The sequence below is a fragment of the Balaenoptera borealis genome, assembly GCF_965194805.1.
Source record: "Balaenoptera borealis genome assembly, chromosome: 5".
NCBI lineage: Eukaryota > Metazoa > Chordata > Mammalia > Artiodactyla > Balaenopteridae > Balaenoptera > Balaenoptera borealis.
In genome coordinates this window covers 136,671,731-136,696,415 of record NC_138862.1, presented here as the reverse complement: position 1 = coordinate 136,696,415, position 24,685 = coordinate 136,671,731, and the positions used below count along the sequence as shown (strand labels likewise).

At 39.8% G+C, this 24,685-nt stretch overlaps 1 protein-coding gene across 2 annotated transcripts in view; it reads right to left on the bottom strand.

Annotated features, from left to right (window-relative positions):
* Window positions 1–201: 201 nt before the first annotated feature.
* The window catches only part of OXNAD1 (oxidoreductase NAD binding domain containing 1), a 54,652-nt gene continuing 30,168 nt past the window's right edge, over window positions 202–24,685 (bottom strand). For both annotated transcript variants that reach the window (XM_082392803.1, XM_082392804.1), the window contains 4 exons: window positions 16,607–16,748; window positions 2,673–2,915; window positions 1,817–1,925; window positions 202–1,143 (listed from right to left, as the gene is read on the bottom strand). In XM_082392803.1, the coding sequence (XP_082248929.1) occupies window positions 989–1,143; window positions 1,817–1,925; window positions 2,673–2,915; window positions 16,607–16,748 (649 nt within the window). In that variant the 3' untranslated portion in view covers window positions 202–988. The remainder of the gene's footprint in view (window positions 1,144–1,816; window positions 1,926–2,672; window positions 2,916–16,606; window positions 16,749–24,685) is intronic.

The following is a 24,685-nucleotide window of genomic DNA, read 5'->3' as shown; positions in this document are numbered from 1 at the left end:
AGCACTGAGGCAGGTGGCCAAGACACAGACCCCAGGAAAGGTTTCATCTGAGAAGAAACTAACAATTAGGATACATACTGAGGATGTTTATTAACATGAAGCAAATATGCTGGATGTTCAATTCCCTAAAGCAGTTTTCCTAATAATTTTCTATTTCCAAACCCAACTTCTGAAGAAGCAAGGCTGCAGGCCACAATAAGGTAAACTAAAACATTAAATTTTTATTTATTTATTTATTTTTGGCTGCGTTGGGTCTTCGTTGCTGCGCGTGAACTTTCTCTAGTTGAAGCAAGCAGGGGCTACTCTTCCTTGCGGTGTGCAGGTTTCTCACTGTGGTGGCTTCCCCTGTTGCAGAGCATAGGCTCTAGGCGCACATGCTTCAGCAGCTGTGGCACGCAGGCTCAGGAGTTGTGGCTCACGGGCTTAGTTGCTCCATGGCATGTGGGATCTTCCCGGACCAGGGCTTGAACCCGTGTCCCCTGCATTGACAGGTGGATTCTTAACCACTGTGCCACCAGGGAAGTCCGTAAGACATTAAATATAATAAAGCATTTCAAATGAAATTACGTTTAAATTTATTCAACATAAGATATATAGTTTGTTATCAAATAATTTAAAGATAGCTTACATTTCACAGACAAAACCATATTTTCATATGACTGAATAAAAGTCTATGTCTTTTTTTCCCTTAAGGGGAAAGAAAATCCCTATTGACCAATTCGAGGTACATCATGAGATAATCAAGCAGTTATTCATAAAAGAAAGTCAACGTTGTGAAAATCAGTTTAATCAATGAAGTTTTTGCAAAAAGTTTATCATTTAAGTCTGTCAGCTGGTTTTTCTTGTTTCTCCAACTGGTCACTGAGTTCACAGCCTTAAAAACTAAGACTGGGTAGAGGTAAATTCATCCACCACGAATCACAGAGTGTACTGTCTGTCCCTGTCCTTGTGGACCTCCATCCCACCCTTCTGCACCTCCGCCTGCCCCCTACCACCACTTCTCAAAGTAGATGTGCTCTTTGGGAACGTGGCTGCCCTCCAGTTCCTTGGAGAAGAAGTCTGTCATGGGAGGTGGGCCACAAATGTAGAACAAGGTCTCTTTCGAAATATGATCTCTTATCTCCTTCTCCGTTATTCTTCCTTCTACCAAAAAACAGAATAAACACCAATTTAAGCCAGACGTGTCTGTACTGAAAAGAGGAAGTACTAACCACAACTCGGCAACAGTGTTTATCTTCAGTAACTGAGCTCAGTGGGTCGCGTCCTGAGTCATCAGTATGCCGGCTCCTGCTGGTGTCCAGGCCGGACCCAAGCAGAGAGCGCGTCTCCAGGTTTCCTGAATGCACGGCAAGCAATGAGGGCAGCTGATCATAATGCACTCTCCACACGGGGCCAGGGAGCATACTGATCTTTGGGAGAGATTCAAAACTGCCTTCAGCAAAGTAAATACACTGCTTTGTGAGAACTCCTTCCAGGGAGGGGAAACCACGAGAAATTTAAATTACTATTAATGGCAAATGGAATTGATTCAGTCAAAGCCGGAGTATAATTCTTTGTATGCATACTACGGCGATGACGCAAAGGTCCCCTAAAAAATGCAGAAAATAAATTTTTAATATGGGCAGCAGGAGATCTGTATATAAGAAGTAAATCCAACTAACCTCTCCGTATTTTTCCATGATGAATTGTCTCTCAATTCCCCAAGTAGTGACATTCCCAGCCAGCAACTCCCAGCAATAAAGCATCTACACTCAACCAACTGGCACATCCACAAAATAACGGTGTGGATACAGTCAAAACATCTTAGGGGACTCACCCGTGATGTATGGCTTGAGGTCTGCACTGATTTGTGTAGTCTGTTTGGTAACATGCAAACTGCATGCAATCTTCTCAGGAAATTCATTTACTAAATCAAGGATATTTTTCTGGAATGTCAAACATATTTGGTCACACTACAATTTAAAAACATCAAAACAGATGTGCACCCCCAGGGACGCTGAACCACCACTGCCATTCTGCACACGTCTGCCGCTCCGCTCTCTACTTAGAGAGATATTGTTTGCAGCCGAGCAGGCCAGAGCATTCAGAGTACAGAGGGCTATTTGGCTTTAATTGAAATCTGAATATGCTAACAAGCATATTACTAACTCTCCGGGAGTTTTTTCTTTTTCCTTTTTCTCAGGCGTGGGCAATTAAGCAGCAGTTTCACTGACCACAGTTGTGTCTTTTAACTGTTTCTGTTCTTTTGTTCCTCTTTGCAGCTGCAAAGCAACCCAGAGTGAAACCCTTCTCTTGTCAAATGGACTTAGTTTCCACAGATGCAACCGATGGGGGTTTCATATACCCAGCTGGGTCTCACCTACTCCTGTTCCATCTGAGCCCACCCATAGTCCTCGTGACTCTCTGGGGAACCCTAGGGCCACGCTGACTTTTCTGCTCATCCACCTCCTGATTCAAGCCGCCAGCCCTGCCCTCTCCCTGTCACCGCACTGGGAACCTCCTCAGCACTAGCTTTTTTAATTGTCCTGGGCCTCATCTGAACATGATTCAGCCTTTCAAGCCTCTGAACTGTTGCAGAGAAGACGGAATGGAGACAAGAGAGGTCCGTGGACACTAACACCACGATGCGAGTCTGCTCACAGCAAGCTATGGGATACACACTCCCCCCTTACCTTGAACAGGAGCTCGCTGGTGTTTTTTGCACTGTAGAACAGTCTGATTGTTCCAATCTCATACCCACGTCCCTTGTTCACCCGTTCTCTGTGGAGGTCTGCTGCATGCCGCAGGACGGAAAGCAGAGGGTTAATTCCAACTCCTCCAGCAATCAACACAAGGTTTCTAGAGGTGTCTGCAGGTTGAGGGTCAAAGAAGAACTCTCCACCCACTCTCACGGCCACTTCCGAGTCCAGTGTACACTGAGGGGGGAGAGAAATGAGCCTTTAATGCTTTGTAGCAAAGGGCTTAAACCATGGTCTTCCTTTGGAAAGCAGAGTGCATCCACCTCCTATATTTTGGTCAGTTTTTAGGGCCATTTTTACAGCTTGCTCTCAGTTCTCGCAGGGCCCGTGAATTGATCCCACCTGTGCCTTATACAGGCCATATGCCCCTCCACCTTCATGATGCAGGCTGCACAGCCATTCTGGTATTGAGAAACGGAGGCTCGCTTCAGGAATCCCGCCATTTGTTAACTTCTCAGGTGCTGAACTAACTGGGTTGTGCAAAGAGGCACTGGGCCCAGGGGACGGCCCTGAAGTATGAGTGTCCTCTTCTGAGCTGTGCTCCTGTGTTCCGATTCAAGCCTTGGAGCTGAGAGGCGGGACGGGGCTACCCTGGGCTCCTCAGGGCTGGGAAGTGCGGGTCCGCGGGCTCCCTGCTGGCGGCCAGGAGGGAGCCCGCGGACCCGCACTGCCAGGCTGCTCCACAGGCTGAGGCCAGCACCGCGCTCCTGCTCAGGGCTGCCAGCTTCTCCCTGGAGCAGGACGGGCAGCCAGAGGTTCCGGCCTAGGGCGCAAGTACCACTTACACCTACCCAGGTACAGCAGCTACAACTGGGTGAGGTCACTTACACCACAGATACCATCAGAGCTGAATGCACCGGTTCTCCGTGGGGGCGATACTGCCCCTGAGGGAGCTGTTCTGGAAATCTGTGGTGACACTTTTTTCAGGTCATGATGATTTGGGGAATCCAACTGGCATTTAGAGGGCAGGGCCAGAGACGCCAGATGTCCTGTGAAGTCAGTGGTGCCCCGAAGCTGGCTCCTACTAAGCGGATGGTTAAATCTGCAGGAATTTTGTGGGCCAGTTTCTACTGGTAGTTTGATGCCAGCCACTGTGGGAGTATTTACAGCACAGCAATCAGCAAATGAGGCAAACGAGGGCTTTTAGGTCAGAGAGCTGGTCTGGCGGCACACCAGTCTCTGTGATGCACAGGGCTGCCCTGCACAGACTTCTAAGTGACCCATGGGACGTACATGCAGGTGAAAACTGGTTTGCAGCGATCTGAGACTAGACCCTAAATCATTTTACAAAAAAACTCGACCAGATGGCAGATAGCAGAAGCAAGAAGAACAACAATCCTGCAGCCTGTGGAACAAAAACCACATTGACAGAAAGACAGACAAGATGAAAAGGCAGAGAGCTCAGTACCAGATGAAGGAAAAAGATAAAACCCCAGAAAAACAACTAAATGAAGTGGAGAGAGGCAACCTTCCAGAAAAAGAATTCAGAATAATGATAGTGAAGATGATCCAGGACGTCGGAAAAAGAATGGAGGCAAAGATCGAGAAGATGCATGAAATGTTTAACAAAGACCTAGAAGAATTAAAGAACAAACAAACAGAGATGAACAATACAATAACTGAAATGAAAACTACACTAGAAGGAATCAACAGCAGAATAACTGAGGCAGAAGAACGGATAAGTGACCTGGAAGACACAATGGTGGAGCTCACTGCTATGGAACAGAATAAAGATAAAAGAATGAAAAGAAATGAAGATAGCCTAAGAGACCCCTGGGACAACATTAAACGCAACAACATTTGCATTATAGGGGTCCCAGAAGGAGAAGAGAGAGAGAAAGGACCCGAGAAAATATTTGAAGAGATTATAGTCGAAAACTTCCCTAACATGGGAAAGGAAATAGCCACCCATGTCCAGGAAGTGCAGAGAGTCCCATACAGGATAAACTGAAGGAGAAACCCGCCAAGACACACAGTAATCAAATTGGCAAAAATTAAAGACAAAGAAAAATTAGTGAAAGCAGCAAGGGAAAAATGACAAATAACATACAAGGGAACTCCCATAAGGTTACAGCTGATTTCTCAGCAGAAACTCTACAAGCCAGAAGGTAGTGGCATGACATATATAAAGTAATGAAAGGGAAGAACCTACAACCAAGATTACTCTACCCGGCAAGGATCTCATTCAGATTCGATGGAGAAATCAAAAGCTTTACAGACAAGCAAAAGCTAAGAGAATTCAGCATCACCAAACCAGCTCTACAACAAATGCTAAAGGAACTTCCCTAAGTGGGAAACACAAGAGAAGAAAAGGACCTACAAAAACAAACCCAAAACAATTAAGAAAATGGTCACAGGAACATATGTATCGATAATTACCTTAAACGTGAATGGATTAAATGCTCCAACCAAAAGACACAAGCTTGCTGAATGGATACAAAAACAAGACCCTATATAAATGCTGTCTACAAGAGACCCACTTCAGACCTAGGGACACACAGAGACTGAAAGTGAGGGGATGGGAAAAGATATTCCACGCAAATGGAAATCAAAAGAAAACTGGAGTAGCAATACTCATACCAGGTAAAATCGACTTTAAAATAAAGAATGTTACAAGAGACAAGGAAGGACACTACATAATGATCAAGGGATCAATCCAAGAAGAAGATATAACAATTAAAAATATATATGCACCCAACATAGGAGCACCTCAATACATAAGGCAACTGTTAACAGCTATAAAAGAGGAAATCGACAGTAACACAATAATAGTGGGGGACTTCAGCACCTCACTTACACCAATGGACAGATCATCCAAACAGAAAATTAATAAGGAAACACAGGATTTAAATGACACAATAGGCCAGACAGATTTGATATTTACAGGACATTCCATGCAAAAACAGCAGATTACACTTTCTTTTCAAGTGCACACGGAACATTCTCCAGGATAGATCACATCTTGGGTCACAAATCAAGCCTTAATAAATTTAAGAATATTGAAATCATATCAAGCATCTTTTCTGACCACAGTGCTATGCGATTAGAAATCAATTACAGGGAAAAAAACCCATAAAAACCACAAACATATGGAGGCTACACAATACGTTACTAAATAACCAAGAGATCACTGAAGAAGTCAAAGGAAATAAAAAAATACCTATAGACAAATGACAATGAAAACAGAATGATCCAAAACCTATGGGATGCAGCAAAAGCAGTTCTAAGAGGGAAGTTTATAGCAATACAAGCCTACCTCAAGAAACAAGAAAAAATCTCAAATAAACAATCTAACCTTACACTTAAAGGAACTAGAGAAAGAAGAACAAACAAAACCCAAAGTTAGTAGAAGGAAAGAAATCATAAAGATCAGAGCAGAAATAAATGAAATAGAAACAAAGAAAACAACAGCAAAGATCAATAAAACTAAAAGTTGGTTCTTTGAGAAGATAAACAAAATTGATAAACCATTAGCCAGACCCATCAAGAAAAAGAGCGAGAGGACTCAAATCAATAAAATTAGAAATGAAAAAGGAGAAGTTACAACAGACAGTGCAGAAATACACAGCATCCTAAGAGACTACTACAAGCAACTCTATGCCAATAAAATGGACAACCTGGAAGAAATGGACAAATTCTTAGAAAGGTATAACCTTCCAAGAATGAACCAGGAAGAAATAGAAAATATGAACAGACCAATCACAAGCAATGAAATTGAAACTGTGATTAAAAATCTTCCAACAAACAAAAGTCCAGGACCAGATGGCTTCACAGGTGAATTCTATCAAACATTTAGAGACTAGCTAACACCCATCCTTCTCAAACTCTTCAAAAATTCCAGAGGAAGGAACAGTCCCAAACTCATTCTATGAGGTCACCATCACCCTGATACCAAAACCAAAGATACTACAAAAATATAAAATTACAGACCAATATCACTGATGAATACAGATGCAAAAATCCTCAACAAAATACTAGCAAACAGAATCCAACAACACATTAAAAGGATCATACACCATGATCAAGTGGGATTTATCCCAGGGATGCAAGGATTCTTCAATATACGCAAATCAATCAATGTGATACACCATATTAACAAATTGAAGAATAAAAACCATATGATCATCTCAATAGATGCAGAAAAAGCTTTTGACAAAATTCAACACCCATTTATGATAAACACTCTCCAGAAAGCAGGCACAGAGGGAACGTTCCTCAACATAATAAAGACCATATATGACAAGTCCACAGCAAACATCATTCTCAATGACGAAAAACTGAAGAAAAATCAAAAGAAAACTGGAGTAGCAATACTCATACCAGGTAAAATCGACTTTAAAATAAAGAATGTTACAAGAGACAAGGAAGGACACTACATAATGATCAAGGGATCAATCCAAGAAGATATAACAATTAAAAATATATATGCACCCAACACAGGAGCACCTCAATACGTAAGGCAACTGTTAACAGCTATAAAAGAGGAAACATAGTTTCCTCTACATCTGTGTCTCAATTTCTGCCCTGCAAACCAGTTCATCTGTACCATTTTTCTAGGTTCCACATATATGTGTTAATATATGATATTTGTTTTTCTATTTCTGACTTACTTCACTCTGTATGACAGTCTCTAGATCTTATCATGTCTCTACAAATGACCCAATTTTGTTCCTTTTTATGGCTGAGTAATATTCCATCAATAGTAATATTCCATCATAGTTTTGGAAGTCCTAGCCATGGCAATCAGGGAAGAAAAAGAAATAAAAGGAATACAAATTGGAAAAGAAGAAGTAAAGCTGTCACTGTTTGCAGATGACATGATGCTATACATAGAGAATCCTAAAGATGCCACCAGAAAACTACTAGAGCTAATCAATGAATTTGGTAAAGTAGCAGGATATAAAATTAATACACAGAAATCTCTGGCATTCCTATACACTAATGATGAAACACCTGAAAGAGAAATTAAGGAAACACTCCCATTTCCCACTGCAACAAAAAGAATAAAATACCTAGGAATAAACCTACCTAGGGAGAAAAAAGACCTGTATGCAGAAAACTATAAGACACTGATGAAAGAAATTAAAGATGACACCAGTAGATGGAGAGATCTACCATGTTTTTGGATTGGAAGAATCAACATTATGAAAATGACTATACTTCCCAAAGCAATCTACAGATTCGATGCAATCCCTATCAAATTACCAATGGCATTTTTTACAGAACTAGAAAACATCTTAACATTTGTATGGAGACACAAAAGACCCCGAATAGCCAAAGCAGTCTTGAGGGAAGAAAATGGAGCTGGAAGATTCAGACTCCCTGACTTCAGACTATACTACAAAGCTACAGTAATCAAGACAATATGGTACTGGCACAAAAACAGACACATAGATCTATGGAACAGGATAGAAAGCCTAGAGATATAACCACGCACCTATGGTCAACTAATCTATGACAAAGGAGACAAGGATATACAAGAGAAAAAACAGTCTCTTCAGTAAGTGGTGCCGGGAAAACTGGACAGCTACATGTAAAAGAATGAAATTAGAACACTCCCTAACACCATACACAAAAATAAACTCAAAATGGATTAAAGACCTAAATGTAAGACCGGACACTATAAAACTCTTAGAGGAAAACATAGGAAGAACACTCTTTGACATAAATCACAGCAAGATCTTTTTTGATCCACCTCCTAGAGTAATCGAAATAAAAACAAAAATAAACAAATGGGACCTAATGAAATTAAAAGCTTTTGCACAGCAAAGGAAACTACAAACAAGACAAAAAGACAACCCTCAGAAATATGTGCAAATGAATCAACAGACAAAGGATTAATCTCCAAAATATATAAACAGCTCATGCAGCTCAATATTAAAAAAACAAACAACCCAATCCAAAAATGGGCAGAAGACCTAAATAGACAATTCTCCAAAGAAGACATACAGATGGCGAAGAAGCACATGAAAAGCTGCTCAACATCACTAATTATTAGAGAAATGCAAGTCAAAACTACAACGAGGTATCACCTCACACCAGTTAGAATGGGCATCATGAGAAAATCGACAAAAAACAAATGCTGGAGAGGGTGTGTAGAAAAGGGAACTCTCTTGCACTGTTGGTGGGAATGTAAATTGATACAGCCACTATGGAGAACAATATGGAGGTTCCTTAAGAAACTAAAAATAGAATTACCATATGACCCAGCAATCCCACTACTGGGCATATACCTAGAGAAAACCATAATTCAAAAAGACACATGCACCCCAATGTTCATTGCAGTACTATTTACAATATCCCGGTCATGGAAGCAACCTAAATGCCCATCAACAGACGAATGGATAAAGAAGATGTGGTACATATATACGATGGAATATTACTCAGCCATAAAAAGGAACAAAATTGGGTCATTTGTAGACATGGTAAGATCTAGAGACTGTCATACAAAGTGAAGTCAGTCAGAAATAGAAAAACAAATATCATATATTAACACATAAATGTGGAACCTAGAAAAATGGTACAGATGAACTGGTTTGCAGGGCAGAAATTGAGACACAGATGTAGAGAACAAACATAAGGACACCAAGGGGGGAAAGTGGCGGGGAGGGTGGTGGTGGGATGAATTGGGATTGACATGTATACACTGATGTGTACAAAATGGATAACTAATAAGAACCTGCTGTATAAGAAACAAAAACAGAAACAAAAACAACTCAAAGTATTGTTTGCACGGATCTAACGTAGTCTGAATTTTCCAGAATGTTACTGCCATGTAGATTGTATGTTGTTGTGTCCAGAAATTTATCAAACATGTTCATTATTCTGGAGAACCACATCCCAGTGTACAGCACGCACGTGTGGTCCTTCTGTCACCACGAAACACCTGCACCACCTGCATCTGTAGACGTGTATTCACGGTGATCCTACACTGAGGAACAGCAACCTGCCTACCTCATTCTACCTTCTAGTTTAGACATGTCCCACCATTTATACACTGAAATACAGTCTTTGATTATGGATCACTTTCCTTTATTTCTCCTTTGTATTGTATTTAGAGAATTATGTTATATTTTAAATGTATTTATTTAATGTATGTACTTGTGTATATACTAACTTTGAATTTCATTTCAGAAATGAAAGGGGCATTGGATCTGGCAATGTTGAGAACCCTTAGTTTGGAGAAAAACACACTGATCTAGGAGTCAGAAAGCTAACTTTTAATCACAGCCCCTATGAAATCCAGGAAGTCCCTTCACTCCTCTGAGCCTCTGCTGCCACACCTGGAAAATGGGTTCCAGCCCCTGTCCTGCTCACCCCCCAGGGCCACGGTGGGCATTGCATGACACTGTGGGGGAACCTCTGCTGGCATCAAGCACTACGTGGAGGGTATTTTGGTCATGTGGCTGTCACAGAAGAAAAAACGTAGGGGGTGCCTGCTTCCTTCTTCCCTGTCACCAAAAAACAGAACGTAGGAATAAAGAAATCATTTATATCAGGAGCATTCTTGACACAAATCTACTGAGTAGACTCCCTCAGTTCAGGCGCTTTCTGAAGACCAACCCTGAGCCCTCACCTGGTGCCTTGCCTGACAGGTACACAGTAAGTACTTTTGATATGAATTTAACTTGGGGCTCTACAACTTAAAGAGCTAAACTTAGAGAAAATCTAAGAAAAAAATGAAAATTACGTGAATTCACAGAACAGGTCCTTTTTGGTCAAGAACTGTTAAATGAATGGAAATCCTTTCTCTGAGGGGGGAAAAAAAAACCCATCTGAACTTAACTATTTTAAAGATGCAGGAGATTTTTACATGAAGGACGGTACGTGGGTTTTCATTTTTGACAAAAGAAATTAGCAGCAAGGGTGCATTCTTTTAGGAATAACTAAAATCTAGGAATTGCTACACTGGCTACCAAAGTGCTTTAAAATGCTCTTTCCTTTCAAGTCTTGAAAATAGAAATCTGTGGAGGCTCTGTCTAATGATGACAGCAGAGTTAATCTCTCTCCTCTCCTCTCCTTCTTGCCTGTACATTTCTCTTTATCTCTAAGAATCTAAGAGTAAAAGAGACTAAGAAACAAGACAGAAATAATTGCCTCCAATGGTCACCTTCAGAGTGCTTAGTAATGACAACAAACAAAACCTTTAGGTTATTGTTTTTAGAAACCAGAGCATTTTCAACCCTTAAGTTGTCAAGAAAATATGCTCCAGAGAAAGATAATAATCAAGAAGCCTGTCGTCTCCTTAGTGACAAAATAATCTTCAGTAGATCTATCTCCTAATTTGCTAGCATCTGGAAAGAATCAAAAGCCATCTTTGTCTTTTGTTGATCAATAAAAACTGCCAGGGTAGCATGAACAGGAGACTCAAAGTGCTGTAGAGTATAAAATGGAAGGGAGTAAAGGGACATTACCTTCAATTACATGGCAATGTATCTAATTTGGATATAGATTTTCTACTTTTGAAATAAACAACTTTTCCACAGCAACTGGAGCCCAGCACACAATAGCTGTCTACAACCCTTTGCCCTACCAGGAGCTTGAGCCAAAGCAGAGAAAATAAAGGAAGACGTTTATGGCACTTTATTCCATGTCCCAACACAGCAGCCTGCTGCCACCGAGACACTCACGTGCCTCTATTGTCCACTCTAATAGCTTAATAAGACGAATCCTCAGGAGGAAAACAGACACCTGAGAATGGTTCCAAGAAAAATCTGACTTCATAAAGGCTGTTTGCAACTCCCACTGGGCAGAGTGGAGCAGGCACTACAATTAGGATGTGCACTCAAGCAATGCCACTTGGAGATTTTCTACAGCCTCTTGGAATAAGTTCCTTCACTGAAATGCCAATGAGCCATGAAACCAAGCAGGGAGCTATGGACCAGGAACAGGTCCAGGTCATGTAGGCGGCCAACAACTGGAGGGGGCACGTGGCACTAGGAGCCCGGATGGCTAAGCTCCTTTTAGCACTGAGCTCGGGGCACATGGACCCCTTGCTGGTCCCACCCTCAGGGCATACTTTAACAACTCAGGATGCAACCTGGAGATAGTGATGGAGGAAAATCCAAAGAGAATATATAAAAAGGAATGAGGTTGCCGAGGCCAAACCAAAGGACTCAGAAGGTCGCAGGGTAGAAATGTGACAGGATACATTTACAATGGAAATGTTAAGGCAAGCAGCTGGAAATGTGTCTAAACAGATACAACCTGACATGTAAACCATAGGAAGAATATTTTTTTATGCTGCTGTAGATTTAGAAATCTTTTATTTTTTAAATTATCTTACAGTAACAGTTTTTTGTTGTTGTACAGTTCTATGAATTTTAACACAAACATAGAGAAGTGTAGCACCAAAATTGATACTGAACAGTTCCATCACCCCCCAAAACTCCCCTATGCTATCCCTTTCTGCTCACACCCTTCCCCACCCTATCCCTTGTCAACCACATTTCCATCACTGTATTTCTGCCTTCCAGATTGTGGCATAAATGAGATTATAGAGTATGGGACCCTTTGAGACTGGCTTCTTTCACTCAACATAACACCCCTGAGATTCACCTGAGTTGTGGTATGCATCAACAGTTGATCTGTTTCTACTGCTTAATTAACAAATACAGGCGGACCTGGGAGATACTGCAGGTTCAGTTCCAGAACACTGCAATACAGCAAGTACTGCAATCAAGCGAGTCACAGCCATTGTTTGGTTGCTGTGCATATAATAGTTATGTTTATAATGCATATAAAAGTTACGTTCACATTATACTTTAGTCTATTAAGTGTGCAGTAGCATTATTTCTAAAAAAAACATGTACATACCTTAATAAAAAATACTTTATACTACAAAGCTACAGTAATCAAAACAGTACGGTACTGGCACAAAAACAGACATATAGATCAATGGAACAGGATAGAAAGCCCAGAAATAAACCCACACACTTATGGTCAATTAATCTATGACAAAGGAGGCAAGAATAGACAATGGAGAAAAGACAGTCTCTTCACTAAGTGGTACTGGGAAAACTGGACGGCTACATGTAAAAGAATAAAATTAGAACATTCTCTAACACCATATAGAAAAACAAATTCAAAATGGATTAAAGACCTAAATGTAAGACCAGATACTATTAAACTCCTAGAGAAAAACATAGGCAGGACACTCTTTGACATAAATTTCAGCAATATTTTTTTTGGATCCATCTCCTAGAGTAATGGAAATAAAAACAAAAATAAACAAATGGGACCTAGTTAAACTTAAAAGCTTCACAACAAAGGAAAGCATAAACAAAAAGAAAAGACAACCTATGGACTGGGAGAAAATATTTGCAAACGATGCTACCAACAAGGGATTAATGTCCAAAATATACAAACAGCTCATACAGCTTAATATCAAAAAAAAAACCCAATTAAAAAATGGGTAGAAGACCTAAACAGACATTTCTCCAAAGAAGACATACAGATGGCCAACAGGCATATGAAATGATGCTCAATGTCGTTAATTATTAGAGAAATGCAAATCAAAACTACTATGAGGTACCACCTCACTCCAGTCAGAATGGCCATCATCAAAAAATCTACAAATAATAAATGGTGGACAGGGTGTGGGGAAAGGCAACCTTCCAAACTGTTGGTAGAAAGGTAAATTGGTGCAGCCACTATGAAGAACAGTATGGAGGTTCCTTAAAAAACTAAAAATAGAGTTAGCATATGAACCATCAATCCCACTCCTGGGCATATATCTAGAGAAAACTCTAATTTGAAAAGATACATGCACCGCAAAGTTCATAGCAGAACTATTCACAATAGCCAAGACATGGAAACAACCTAAATGTCCATCAACAGATGAATGGATAAAGAAGATGTGGTACATATATATGATGGAATACTACTCAGACATAAAAAAGAATGAAATAATGCCATTTGAAGCTACATGGATAGACCTAGAGATTATCATAGTAAGTGAAGTAAACCAGACAAAGACAAATATTGTATGATATCACTTGTATGTGGAATCTAAAAAAATAATACAAAAAAAAACTATTTACAAAACAGAAATAGACTCACAGACATAGAAAACAAACTTACGGCCACCAAAGGGGAAAGCTAGGGAAGGGATAAATTAAGAGTTTGGGATTAACATACATATACTACTACTATATATAAGACAGATAAACAACAAGGACCTACTATATAGTACAGGGAACTATATTCAATATCTTGTAATAACCTATAACGGGAAAGAATCTGAAAAAGAATATATATATATATGTGTGTGTGTATATATACATATATATACACCTATATATGTATAGCTGAGTCACTTTGCTGTACATCTGAAACTAACATAACATTGTAAATTAACTATAATTTTAAAAATTTCTTCATATAAAGAAAACCTTTATTGTTAAAAAAATGTTAACAATCATCTGACAATGCAGGGTTGCCACAAACATTCAATTTGTAAAAGAACACAATTATCTGCAAAGTGCAGTAAAGTAAGGCGCAGTAAAACAAGGTCTGCCTGTATACTGTATGAATGTATTGATATCACAGTTTATTTATCCATTCACCTGCTGAGGGATGTTTTGGTTGTTTCTAGTTTTTGACAATTATGAATAGAACCACTATAAACATTCATGTACAGGTTTTTATATGGACAATTCTTTTGTTTCTCTAGGATGAATACCCAGGAGTGGTACTGCTGGGTATTATGGTAAGTGTATACTTAGTTTCATATGGAACTGCCAAAATATTTTCCAGGATGGCTGTAGTATCTTGCTTTCCATCTAACAATATAAGCAATATAAAAGTTCCAGTTGCTCCACATCATTGGCAGCACTTGGTATTGTCGGTATTTTAAATTTTAGTCATTCTAATAGGTCTGTAGAGGTATCCCACTATATATGGTTTTAATCTGCATTTCCCTAATGGTTAATGATGCTGACCATTGTTTCATTGCTTATTTGCCATCCTTATGTCCTTTTTTAGGGAAGTGTCTGTTCAATCCTTTGCCCATTTAAAAATTATGTTTGTTTTATTTTTGCTGCCTTTTGCAAGTTCTTTATATATTTGGGATATGAGTCCTTTGTTGGATATCTAATTTGCAAATACTTTCTCCTAGGCTGTGGCTTCTTTTTGAAAATTCTGTTATAGTGTATTTTGCAGAAAATAATTTTTAATTTTGATTAAGTCCGATATATAAATCTTTCCTCTTAGGGATCTTGCTTTTGGTGTCATGTCTAAGAACTATCTGCCTACCCTGATGTTCAGAATATATCCTGTGTTTTCTTCTAAAACCTTTACTTAGACCTACAATATATTTTGAGTTAATTTTGAATATAACGTATGAGATTTAGGTTAATGTTCCTTTTTTTTTGCATATGGATAGACAACTATTCCAGAACTATTTGTTGAAAAGGTTGTCCTTTCTCCATTGAATTTCTTTAGCAGCTCTGTCAAAAATCAAAAGGCCGTATGTGTGTCGGTCTATTGAACTCTTTAATCTGTTCCATTGATCTATATGTCTATCCCTTCACCAATACCACACTGTTTTTATTACTGTAGCTTTATTTTAATCTTAAATTTGAGTAATGTGATTCCTCCCCTGTTAGTCTTCTTTTTCAAAACTGTTTTTGCTACCCTAGTTCCTTTGCCCTTCCATATAAATTTTAAAATCAGTTTATTTGTATCTACAATATTTGCAATATAGCACATTCCTTTTTGGTAAAGGGGATAAGCAAGTGCCTGAGATGGGATGGAGGTTGTTGGTAAATACAGAAGGCACACTCTAGAAGTGAAGGGGATGGCAGTTAAAAAAAAGACAAAGGTCAAAAACTAAGAAGACAAATAACTGATCTGTTCTGAGCCCACTCTTTTTTTTTTTTTTTTTTTTTACATTTTTTTTTATAGCTATTTTTATTATTATTTATTTATTTATTTATTTATTTTTGGCTGTGTTGGGTCTTCGGTTCGTGCGAGGGCTTTCTCTAGTTGCGGCAAGTGGGGGCCACTCTTCATCGCGGTGCGGGGACCGCTCTTCATCGCGGTGCGCGGGCCTCCCACCACCGCGGCCCCTCCCTTTGCGGGGCACAGGCTCCAGACGCGCAGGCTCAGCAGTTGTGGCTCACGGGCCCAGCAGCTCCGCGGCATGTGGGATCCTCCCAGACCAGGGCTCGAACCCGTGTCCCCTGCATTAGCAGGCTGATTCTCAACCACTGCGCCACCAGGGAAGCCCCTCTGAGCCCACTCTTTGTTATCAGAGTTCTAGTAGGTAATGAACAGCAGCATAGGGTTGTGTTGAGGTCCATGGTGAACCATGAATTATTAGCAGCAAATGTGGACTCCTTCTCAAAATCACATGTGAAGAGCTCTCCAGAGACTGAAATGGAGAGGCAGTGGCACCACAGGTTTAGCAGTGCTCAACTGGGCACAAGAAGTATGTAATCAGAGATTGTTTCCTCTCCAAATAATGAGAGAATGATTAGCTTAATTCCCTTCATTTAAGATGGTTAGGACAAAATAATCTGATGTATAGATTTACCAACTACAAGACACACACAGAGCCAATTTTCAAAAATGTACATATGAAGTAAAATGTTTTAATCCTAAAGCAGCATTCAACTGAATACTGTTTGGTGACCCAGAAGGTATTTCAAGACCCCAAAGTATCTTTGCATCATCCTTAGTGCATCAAAAAGGTTCTGCTTCTTTAACCTTGCTACAGTCTGAATTCTGGATGGAGGGGAGCTCTTTTTGAGCTTCTACCCTTTTCACGCAAGCCTAGGTTTCTTAGGTGGATTAAGTGAGCTGAACACAAATTCTGTGGGAGACAGAGATCCCAGATCTCCAAGTTTAAACAAAGGTTTGCTCACCTGATTGTGAATCCAGAGAGCAGGAGGGTGGTTTGTGTATTTCACTGCCAATTCTATCATTCTCTCTTGTTCTAGCAGTCTGGGGCTGGAGCATATTGAGAACCCACCAACCACAGAGACTCCTGGGATAAAGAAGTCAACCCTAAAAGGAAAGGCAAGTAAATGACTATTGTTGAAGCAATTTTAAAAGTGGGTAGTAAGGTAAACAAAACTGACAAACTTTTAGCTAGACTAAGAAAAAAGGAGAAAAAAATAAAATTACTAAAATCAAGAATGAATGATGGGACATAATCACCAACCTCACCAAGAAAAAAAAAAAAAAAAGATTACAAAGGAATTCTATGAATAAGATAAAAAATTAGTTAACTCAGATGAAATGGACGCATTCCTTGAAAGACACAAATTACCTAACTGGACTCAGAAGAAACTGAAAATCTGAACAGACCCATAATAAGTAAATGGATTGAATTAGTAATTTTAAAACTTCCCACAAGAAAAGAATAGGTCCAGATGGCAGCACTGGTGAACTCTACCAAACATTTAAAGAAGAATTAATGCTAATCTTTCACAAATACTTCCAAAAAAACCAGAAAAGAACATTTCCCAACTTATTCTATGAGGTCAGTTACCCTGATAGCAAAACCAGACAAAGCTATCACAAGAAAAGAAACTATAGATCAACATCCCTTGTGAATATAGACGCAAAAATCCCAGGAATACAAGATTGGTTTAACATACAGAAATCAATCCAATGAAATAAACCCACTTAACAGAATAAAGGACAAAACCCATGTGATCATCTCAACAGATGCAAAAATGGCATCTGACAAAATTCAATACCCTTCCATAATAAAAATACTCAACAAACCAGGAATAAATGTGAACTTCCTCAACATGATAAAGGCAACTATAAAATATCTACAGCCAACATCATATTTAAACTTGAAAGGCCAAAAACTCCCCCACTAAGAACAGAAACAAGACAAAGATGTCTGCTCTGACCACTTCTACTCAACATTGTACTAAAGGTTCTAGCCAAGGCAATTAAGCAAGAAAATGAAATAAAAGGCATCCAGATTGGAGGGAAAGAAGTTGCAGATGACTTAATATTGTATACAGAAAATTCCAAGGAATTTACTATAAATATATTAGACTAATAAGTTCAAATAAGGCTGCAGGATTTTAAATCAGTAATAAAAACCAATTTTACTTCTACACAGTAGCAATGAACAATCTAAATATGAAATTAAGAAAAATAATTCTATTTATAATAGAATAAAATAATAAAATAATTGGGAATAATCTTAAAAGAAGTTTAAGATTTGTACACTGAAAACTACAAAACATTGTTGAAAAAAATCAAAGAAGATCTAAATAAACAGAAAGGCTTCTCATGCTCATGGACTAGAAGACCTAACATTGTTAAGATGGCATTAGTGCCCAAAGTGATCTACAGATTCAATACAATACCTATCAAACCCTAGCTGGTTTCTTTGCAGAAACTGACAAGTTGATCATAAAACTGATATGAAATTCAAGGAACCCAGAATCATAGAAGAATAAATTTGGAGGATTCATACCTTCTGATTTCAAAACTTATTATATATCTACAGTAATGAGGACACTGTGTACTGGTGTAAGGACAGGCGTATATATCAATGGCAAAGAACTGAGAATCCAGAAATAAACTCTTAGATTTATGGTTGATTTTCAACAACAATACCAACACAATTCAATGGCAAAAGAATAGTCTTTTCAACAAATCGTGCTGGTTTTGTAGTAATCTATAAGGGAAAAGAACCTGAAAAAGAATATATATATACGTGTGTGTGTGTGTGTGTGTGTGTATACACACACACACACACACACACACACACACACATATATAAATAACTGAATCACTTTGCTGTACACCTGAAACTAACACACCATCGTAAATCAACTATACTTCAATTAAAACAAACAACAAGTGGTGTTGTGACAACTGACTAGCCACACAAAAAGAATAAAGTTGGACCCCTACCTCACACCATATACAAATATTAACTCAGATCACAGACTTAAATATAAAAGCTAAAATTATAAACTCTTAGAAGACTTACACAGGAGTAACTCTTCATGGCAACAGATACTTAGAAATGACACTATAACACAAAGGTCAAAGAAAAAATGGAGAAACTAGACTGCATAAAATGAAAAACTTTGTGCCACAAATGATACCATCAAGAAAAGATGACCCTCAGAATGGGAGAAAATATTTTCAAATCTTGTATCTAATAAGGGACTTGGATACACATTATATAAAGAACTCTTAACAAGTCAGTAATAAAAAGACAACTCAAGTAAAAAATGGGCAAAGGATTTGTACAAACGTTTCTCCAAGGAAGATATACAAATGGTTAATAAGTACATGAAAAATGAAGATATACAAATGGTTAATAAGTACATGAAAAATCCTCAACATCATTAGTTATTAGGGAAAGGCAAATCAAAATCACCATGGGCTATCACTTCACACTCACTAGGATGGATGGCTAATCAAAAAGACAATACCAAGTGTGAGTGAGGATCAGAGAAATCAGAACCCTTACACATCGCTGACGGGAATGTAAAATGGTCTTGCCACTTTAGAAAACAATTTGGCAGTGCCTGAAAATGTTAAACATATGTGACCAGCAATTCCACTCCTAGGTATATACCAAAGAGAAAAAAATATATATGTCCACTCAAAAACATGTACATGAATGTTCATAGCAGCATTACTGATAATAGTCTAAAAGTTTCAAAATAATCTAAACATCTGTCAACTGATAAATGCATAAACAAAATGTGGTACATCCACACGACAGAATTAAATACTGATCACATGCCACCACATCGATGGACAATGAAATTACGTTAAGTTAAAGAAACCAGTCACAAAAAAAGATCACATATTGTATATTTCTATTGATATTAAATGTCCAGAACAGGCAAATCTGCAAAGACAGAAAGTAGAACAGTGGTTGCCTAAGAGGGTGAGGATGGGGACTGAATGATAATCAGTACAGAGTTTCTTTCTGGGATGATGAGAACGTTGTAAAATTTGTCTGGGCTGATTGATCACTGTACAGTTCTGTGAATATACGAGAAATCACTGAACTGTACACTTTAAATGCGTGAATTTTATGATATGTAAAGTATATCTCAATAAAAGTTTTTAAAAAGTGTGGGGGAATAAATGGCAACAAACACTCTCTCACTGGCATTTGAAAAACTAAACAGGCTGATGCGGGCTCCTAAGTTCCAAGAGTCTCATTTTCCTTCTCTTCTAACCATTCTCCTGTAGTCGAGAACTCTTGTGAGTCTCAAGCCTTCTACTGAATTGAATTCTACGCCACAGAAACTTTTTTGGGGGGGGCGGATTCTAGGAAATGCAACAAATCTAGTCACATAACAAGGAAAGAGAAACTTATTAGAAACTGGGACCACAGGAAATTCTCATCTCCATGTCCAGGAAACTCAAATATCCAATATAGCTGTTTCTCAGCCATCAAAGAGCGATAGTATTAAAAAAAAGCAATAGTATCATTTCCCTCCAGTTGCTTTCCTACCAGCAGGCTTACACGAAAAGCACTTGATGTTCTCTCCTGATTTGATCTATGTATGGCCTTAAAAGATGTTCTCTTCTCATCTCTGGCCTTAGATATCTGGTCATTTTTTTATAGTCTTAGAAAACCAGTTCTGGACTGGAAGTGCTCCAGAAAAGGCCCCCAGGCTGTTTTCGCATTTATTCACTTCCTTCTTTCCCATGAATACTCTAATTTCCCTTCCATTTCAGATAAGATACAAATTTTAAAAGACTATAGCTAACATTTATTAACACAGTTGCTATGTGCTTTCAGAGAAGAGGTAAATGGCATCTCCATAGCTTCTGTGTTTAAAAAAATTAATCTCTGAGCTACTTTTGCTGCTTTATCTCCTGAACTATAGCACCCTCTGCTGCTTGATGGTGATAAAGACCTTTCTCTCAGGTGAGTGAAAGGGAATCCCTCTTCTCTAGTAACTCTGGAAACCCTTTGCCTTTAAAAGGACTCCTTCAGGAAATGCTACAGAAGAACCTCATCTGAATGGACTTAAGAAAATATGTACAATACATAAAACATAAAACAATAATAAAACATCTTTCCAAGAAAGAATTAAGTTTTAAACACACAAGTGTGCGCACACACATGCACCCCTTTAAAAATGCCCTCTGCAGGATTAGCACCCAGATGAGTGAGTACATGAAGAGCAGAGAGAAAGGACCTAGTTCTGTAGTGAAGCGCACATATCCACATCCAATGTGACACACCAGGCAGCCCCATCCTGCCCCAGGGCCCAGCACAGAGCAGGCACACAAACCACAGCCGAATGAGAATGCTTTACCCCGAGATCCCAAAACTCTTTAGCCGTCAGCTACCGTACTCGGCAAACGTGACAGACGGCATCTGCCCACCATGAACAGGCACTGGGGTTGGTGTTGCAGGTAAAGATGCAACTATGCCTTGGTTCCTGCACTCAAAAAACTCCCAAATGGGAGGAAAATTAACAAATAAACACGATTAATGGGGCTATGAAAAAATCTGCTTGGCAGAGAGAAAACGCTCATCATTTGAGATCTGTCTGGAAGTACCTGTACTTAGTACAGGTTTCTTCTTAGCTCCAACATATGTGATCCTGATTTTCTCAGGAAAATACTAATAAAGCCGCTGCTTTATTTAAAAAAAAAACTTGCTTGGGGGGTGGGGCGTGGGGAGGGGAGGCGAGGAAGAAGTAGTCAGTTCCACTAGGGGTGGAGGAATTAGGAAGGACTTCACAGAGGAGTCCTGAAGGACAGTGCTCATCAGACAAGCAGTGGAGGAGGACACCATCGAGGAACGCAGCACTTCCTCAGTGTGGCCCTGTGAGTCAGCGCTGCGAGGCCGTCTATAACCGTCTACAGCGCAGCTGCCCTGCCAGCGGGTGGCGGGGGGAAGAGTCCTATTTCTCTAATCTTGCTCCTCTAATCACTTTCTTCTCAGTGTCCTCCTCCTCTTAGTACAGCCCAGTCACTTGCAAGCGTAAGACCTTGTGTTATCTTGTACGAAGTCAGAGACACACCTTTCTCCCTCCAGAAACGCTTGGGCCTTGCTCCCCGGGGTGTGTTCTGTGCACAGCCCAGGTGTGGAGCTCGCACTGACTGTACACGAGGGGCGGCATCACAGGGAGTGGAGCTGTGCACTCGCCCACTCCTCGCACGTCTGCTGCTCTTCCAACAACAGCCTCACTGCAGGGGAACTGGCAGAGGAGCTAAGAGTTACAATCTGTCCCTTGGGCCTCACCAACACAGATGATCTAACTGACTGTGAAGCATTGGCTACAACAAAAAACAAAACAAACTCTGCCTGACATACCCCAAGACACAAAAATATTACTATTCCCTGTTTAAAGACATGGAAACGGAAGCCCAGAGCAAGAAGGAAGCCGCCCACATCACAGAGCCAGCAGGTAGAAAAGCGAGCCTTTGGGCCAGGCAGTCTGCGGAGCACAAGGCGTGTGACGCTATGATACAGCCTCCCAGGGGGACAGAACCAACATTGGTGATATTACCAAATCCATTCACTGATACAGCGTATGTGACACCCACCCTGAGTGATTTTATCTTGAGGCTCACAGGGAGACCCTATTTCTATGTATATCACCAGAGAACGATGACATTTTTCTTATCAGATAACAGTTTGCAAACTTACAGTTTGCAAGTGCTAACACACTCGCACGCACACCATGGGAGCAGCAGTGTAACAAAGGTATAGGCTTTTTCTAATCAGGACGCTGGGGTCAGAGTCTTGGCACAATTCTGAGTTGGAGGCAGGGAGATAATGGTGTGCACAGGACACAAACACTTCCCCAGAAGGGAAATGTGGAAAGATAGATCATTACAATTAAAGTTTGCACTTTTCAATGTAATAACTGCTCAACTAGTTTGGAAGGGTAAAAACGCTGCCCTCCCCCCTAAAACAGCCCAAATTCACTTAATATGTATCACTGAACATGTGCAAAGATTGCAGTAAATTGCTTCACAAACGCAAATTATTGCAATCAGCATCTTGTTTTCTAGTTCTAAATTCAAAGGCAAACTATTAACACAAGACTGCTAACTCTTGCTATTATCACATTTGCTATTATCACACATCCTCCTTCTAACAAAACCACATTTCCAGATGGACTGCCAAAATTAGTCAAGTGACTCCTAAGAAAGACGACCAAGATTGACATGCCAGAAATTCATTTAGAAATGAATGCTTTATTTAAATAAAGGAAACAGACACCCAAACACACCTTTCCTAAGGAAATACAAGTTTTTATTTACAATTCAACTTGAATCCCAGCTCAGTGAGGCCATTTGTGGCAACAGTGGGACAGCTGGGCTGTTACCCTGTCAGCACACTGACCAGCTCTCGGAGTCCTGAATGTGATGTGGGCTGGGCCCCATGGGGGATCCTGATAATAAATTCAGCAAAATATTTCAACTCAACCCAGACCAGTTATGAGGGACACAGGAATTCAGACGAGAGGATGGGAAGCTCTGTGACATACCTGGTTAGAATAACCAGTTTCAGACTGCTGTGTTTACTCTGCATTTGACATAAAGAAGACCGACTTTTAAAAATGGATCAACCCCCAGCAACACATAACTGAAGCACATTAGATTATTGCAGTGCAATCTATTAGCAGCCATTCCTGCAGAATGTAATCAGAGTTGTCAGGTCCTCAGACCACAACTAGCTGCTCTATTTCAATCTGGAAAACTCAAGAAGTTCTGGAAGGTACTCCTTGGCATGAGCCCTCCCAGAGTCCACCATTAGCCCCACCAAAAAGCCAGGTAGGCTCCAGTGCTGGGTCGCCTCAGGCCAAACAACCAACAGGGAGGGCACTCTCCCCACCCATCAGCAGACAAGCAGATTAAAGTTTTACTGAGCTCTGCCCACCAGAGCAACACCCAGCTATACCCACCAACAGTCCCTCCCAGCAGGAAGCTTGCACAAGCCTCTTAGATAGCCTCATCCACCAGAAGGCAGACAGCAGAAGCAAGGCAAGAAGAACTACAATTCTGCAGCCTGTGGAACGAAAACCACATTCACAGAAAGATAGACAAGATGAAAAGGCAGAGGGCTAAATACCAGATGAAGGAACAAGATAAAACCCCAGAAAAACAATGAAGTGGAGACAGGCAACCTTCCAGAACAAGAATTCAGAATAAAGATAGTGAAGATGATCCAGGATCTCGGAAAAAGAATGGAGGCAAAGATCAAGAAGATGCAAGAAACGTTTAACAAAGACCTAGAAGAATTAAAGAACAAACAAATAGAGATGAACAATACAATAATTCAGCACCACCAAACCAGCTCTAGAACAAATGCTAAAGGAACTTCTCTAAGTGAGAAACACAAGACAAGAAAAGGATCTACAAAAACAAACCCAAAACATTAAGAAAATAGTAATAGGAACATACATATCGATAATTACCTCAAACGTGAATGCATTAAATGCTCCAACCAAAAGACACAGGCTCGCTGAATGGATACAAAAAAATAACCTATATGTATGCTGCCTACAAGAGAGCCACTTCAGAGCTAGGGACACATACAGACTGAAAGCGAGGGGATGGAAAAAGATATTCCATGCAAATGGAAATCAAAAGAAAACTGAAGTAGTAATACTCATATCAGATAAAACAGACTTTAAAATAAAGAATGTTACAAGAGACAAGGAAGGACACTACATAATGATCAAAGGATCAATCCAAGAAGAAGCTGTAATGATTATAAATATATATGCACCCCACATAGGAGCACCTCAATACATAAGGCAAGTGCTAACAGCTGTAAAAGAGGAAATCAACAGTAACACAATAATAGTGGGGGACTTTAACACCTCACTTACACCAAAGGACAGATCATCCAAACAGAATATTAATAAGGAAACACAAGCTTTAAGTGACACAACAGAACAGATAGATTTGATATTGATAGGACATTCCATCTGAAAACAGCAGATTACACTTTCTTCTCAAGTGAA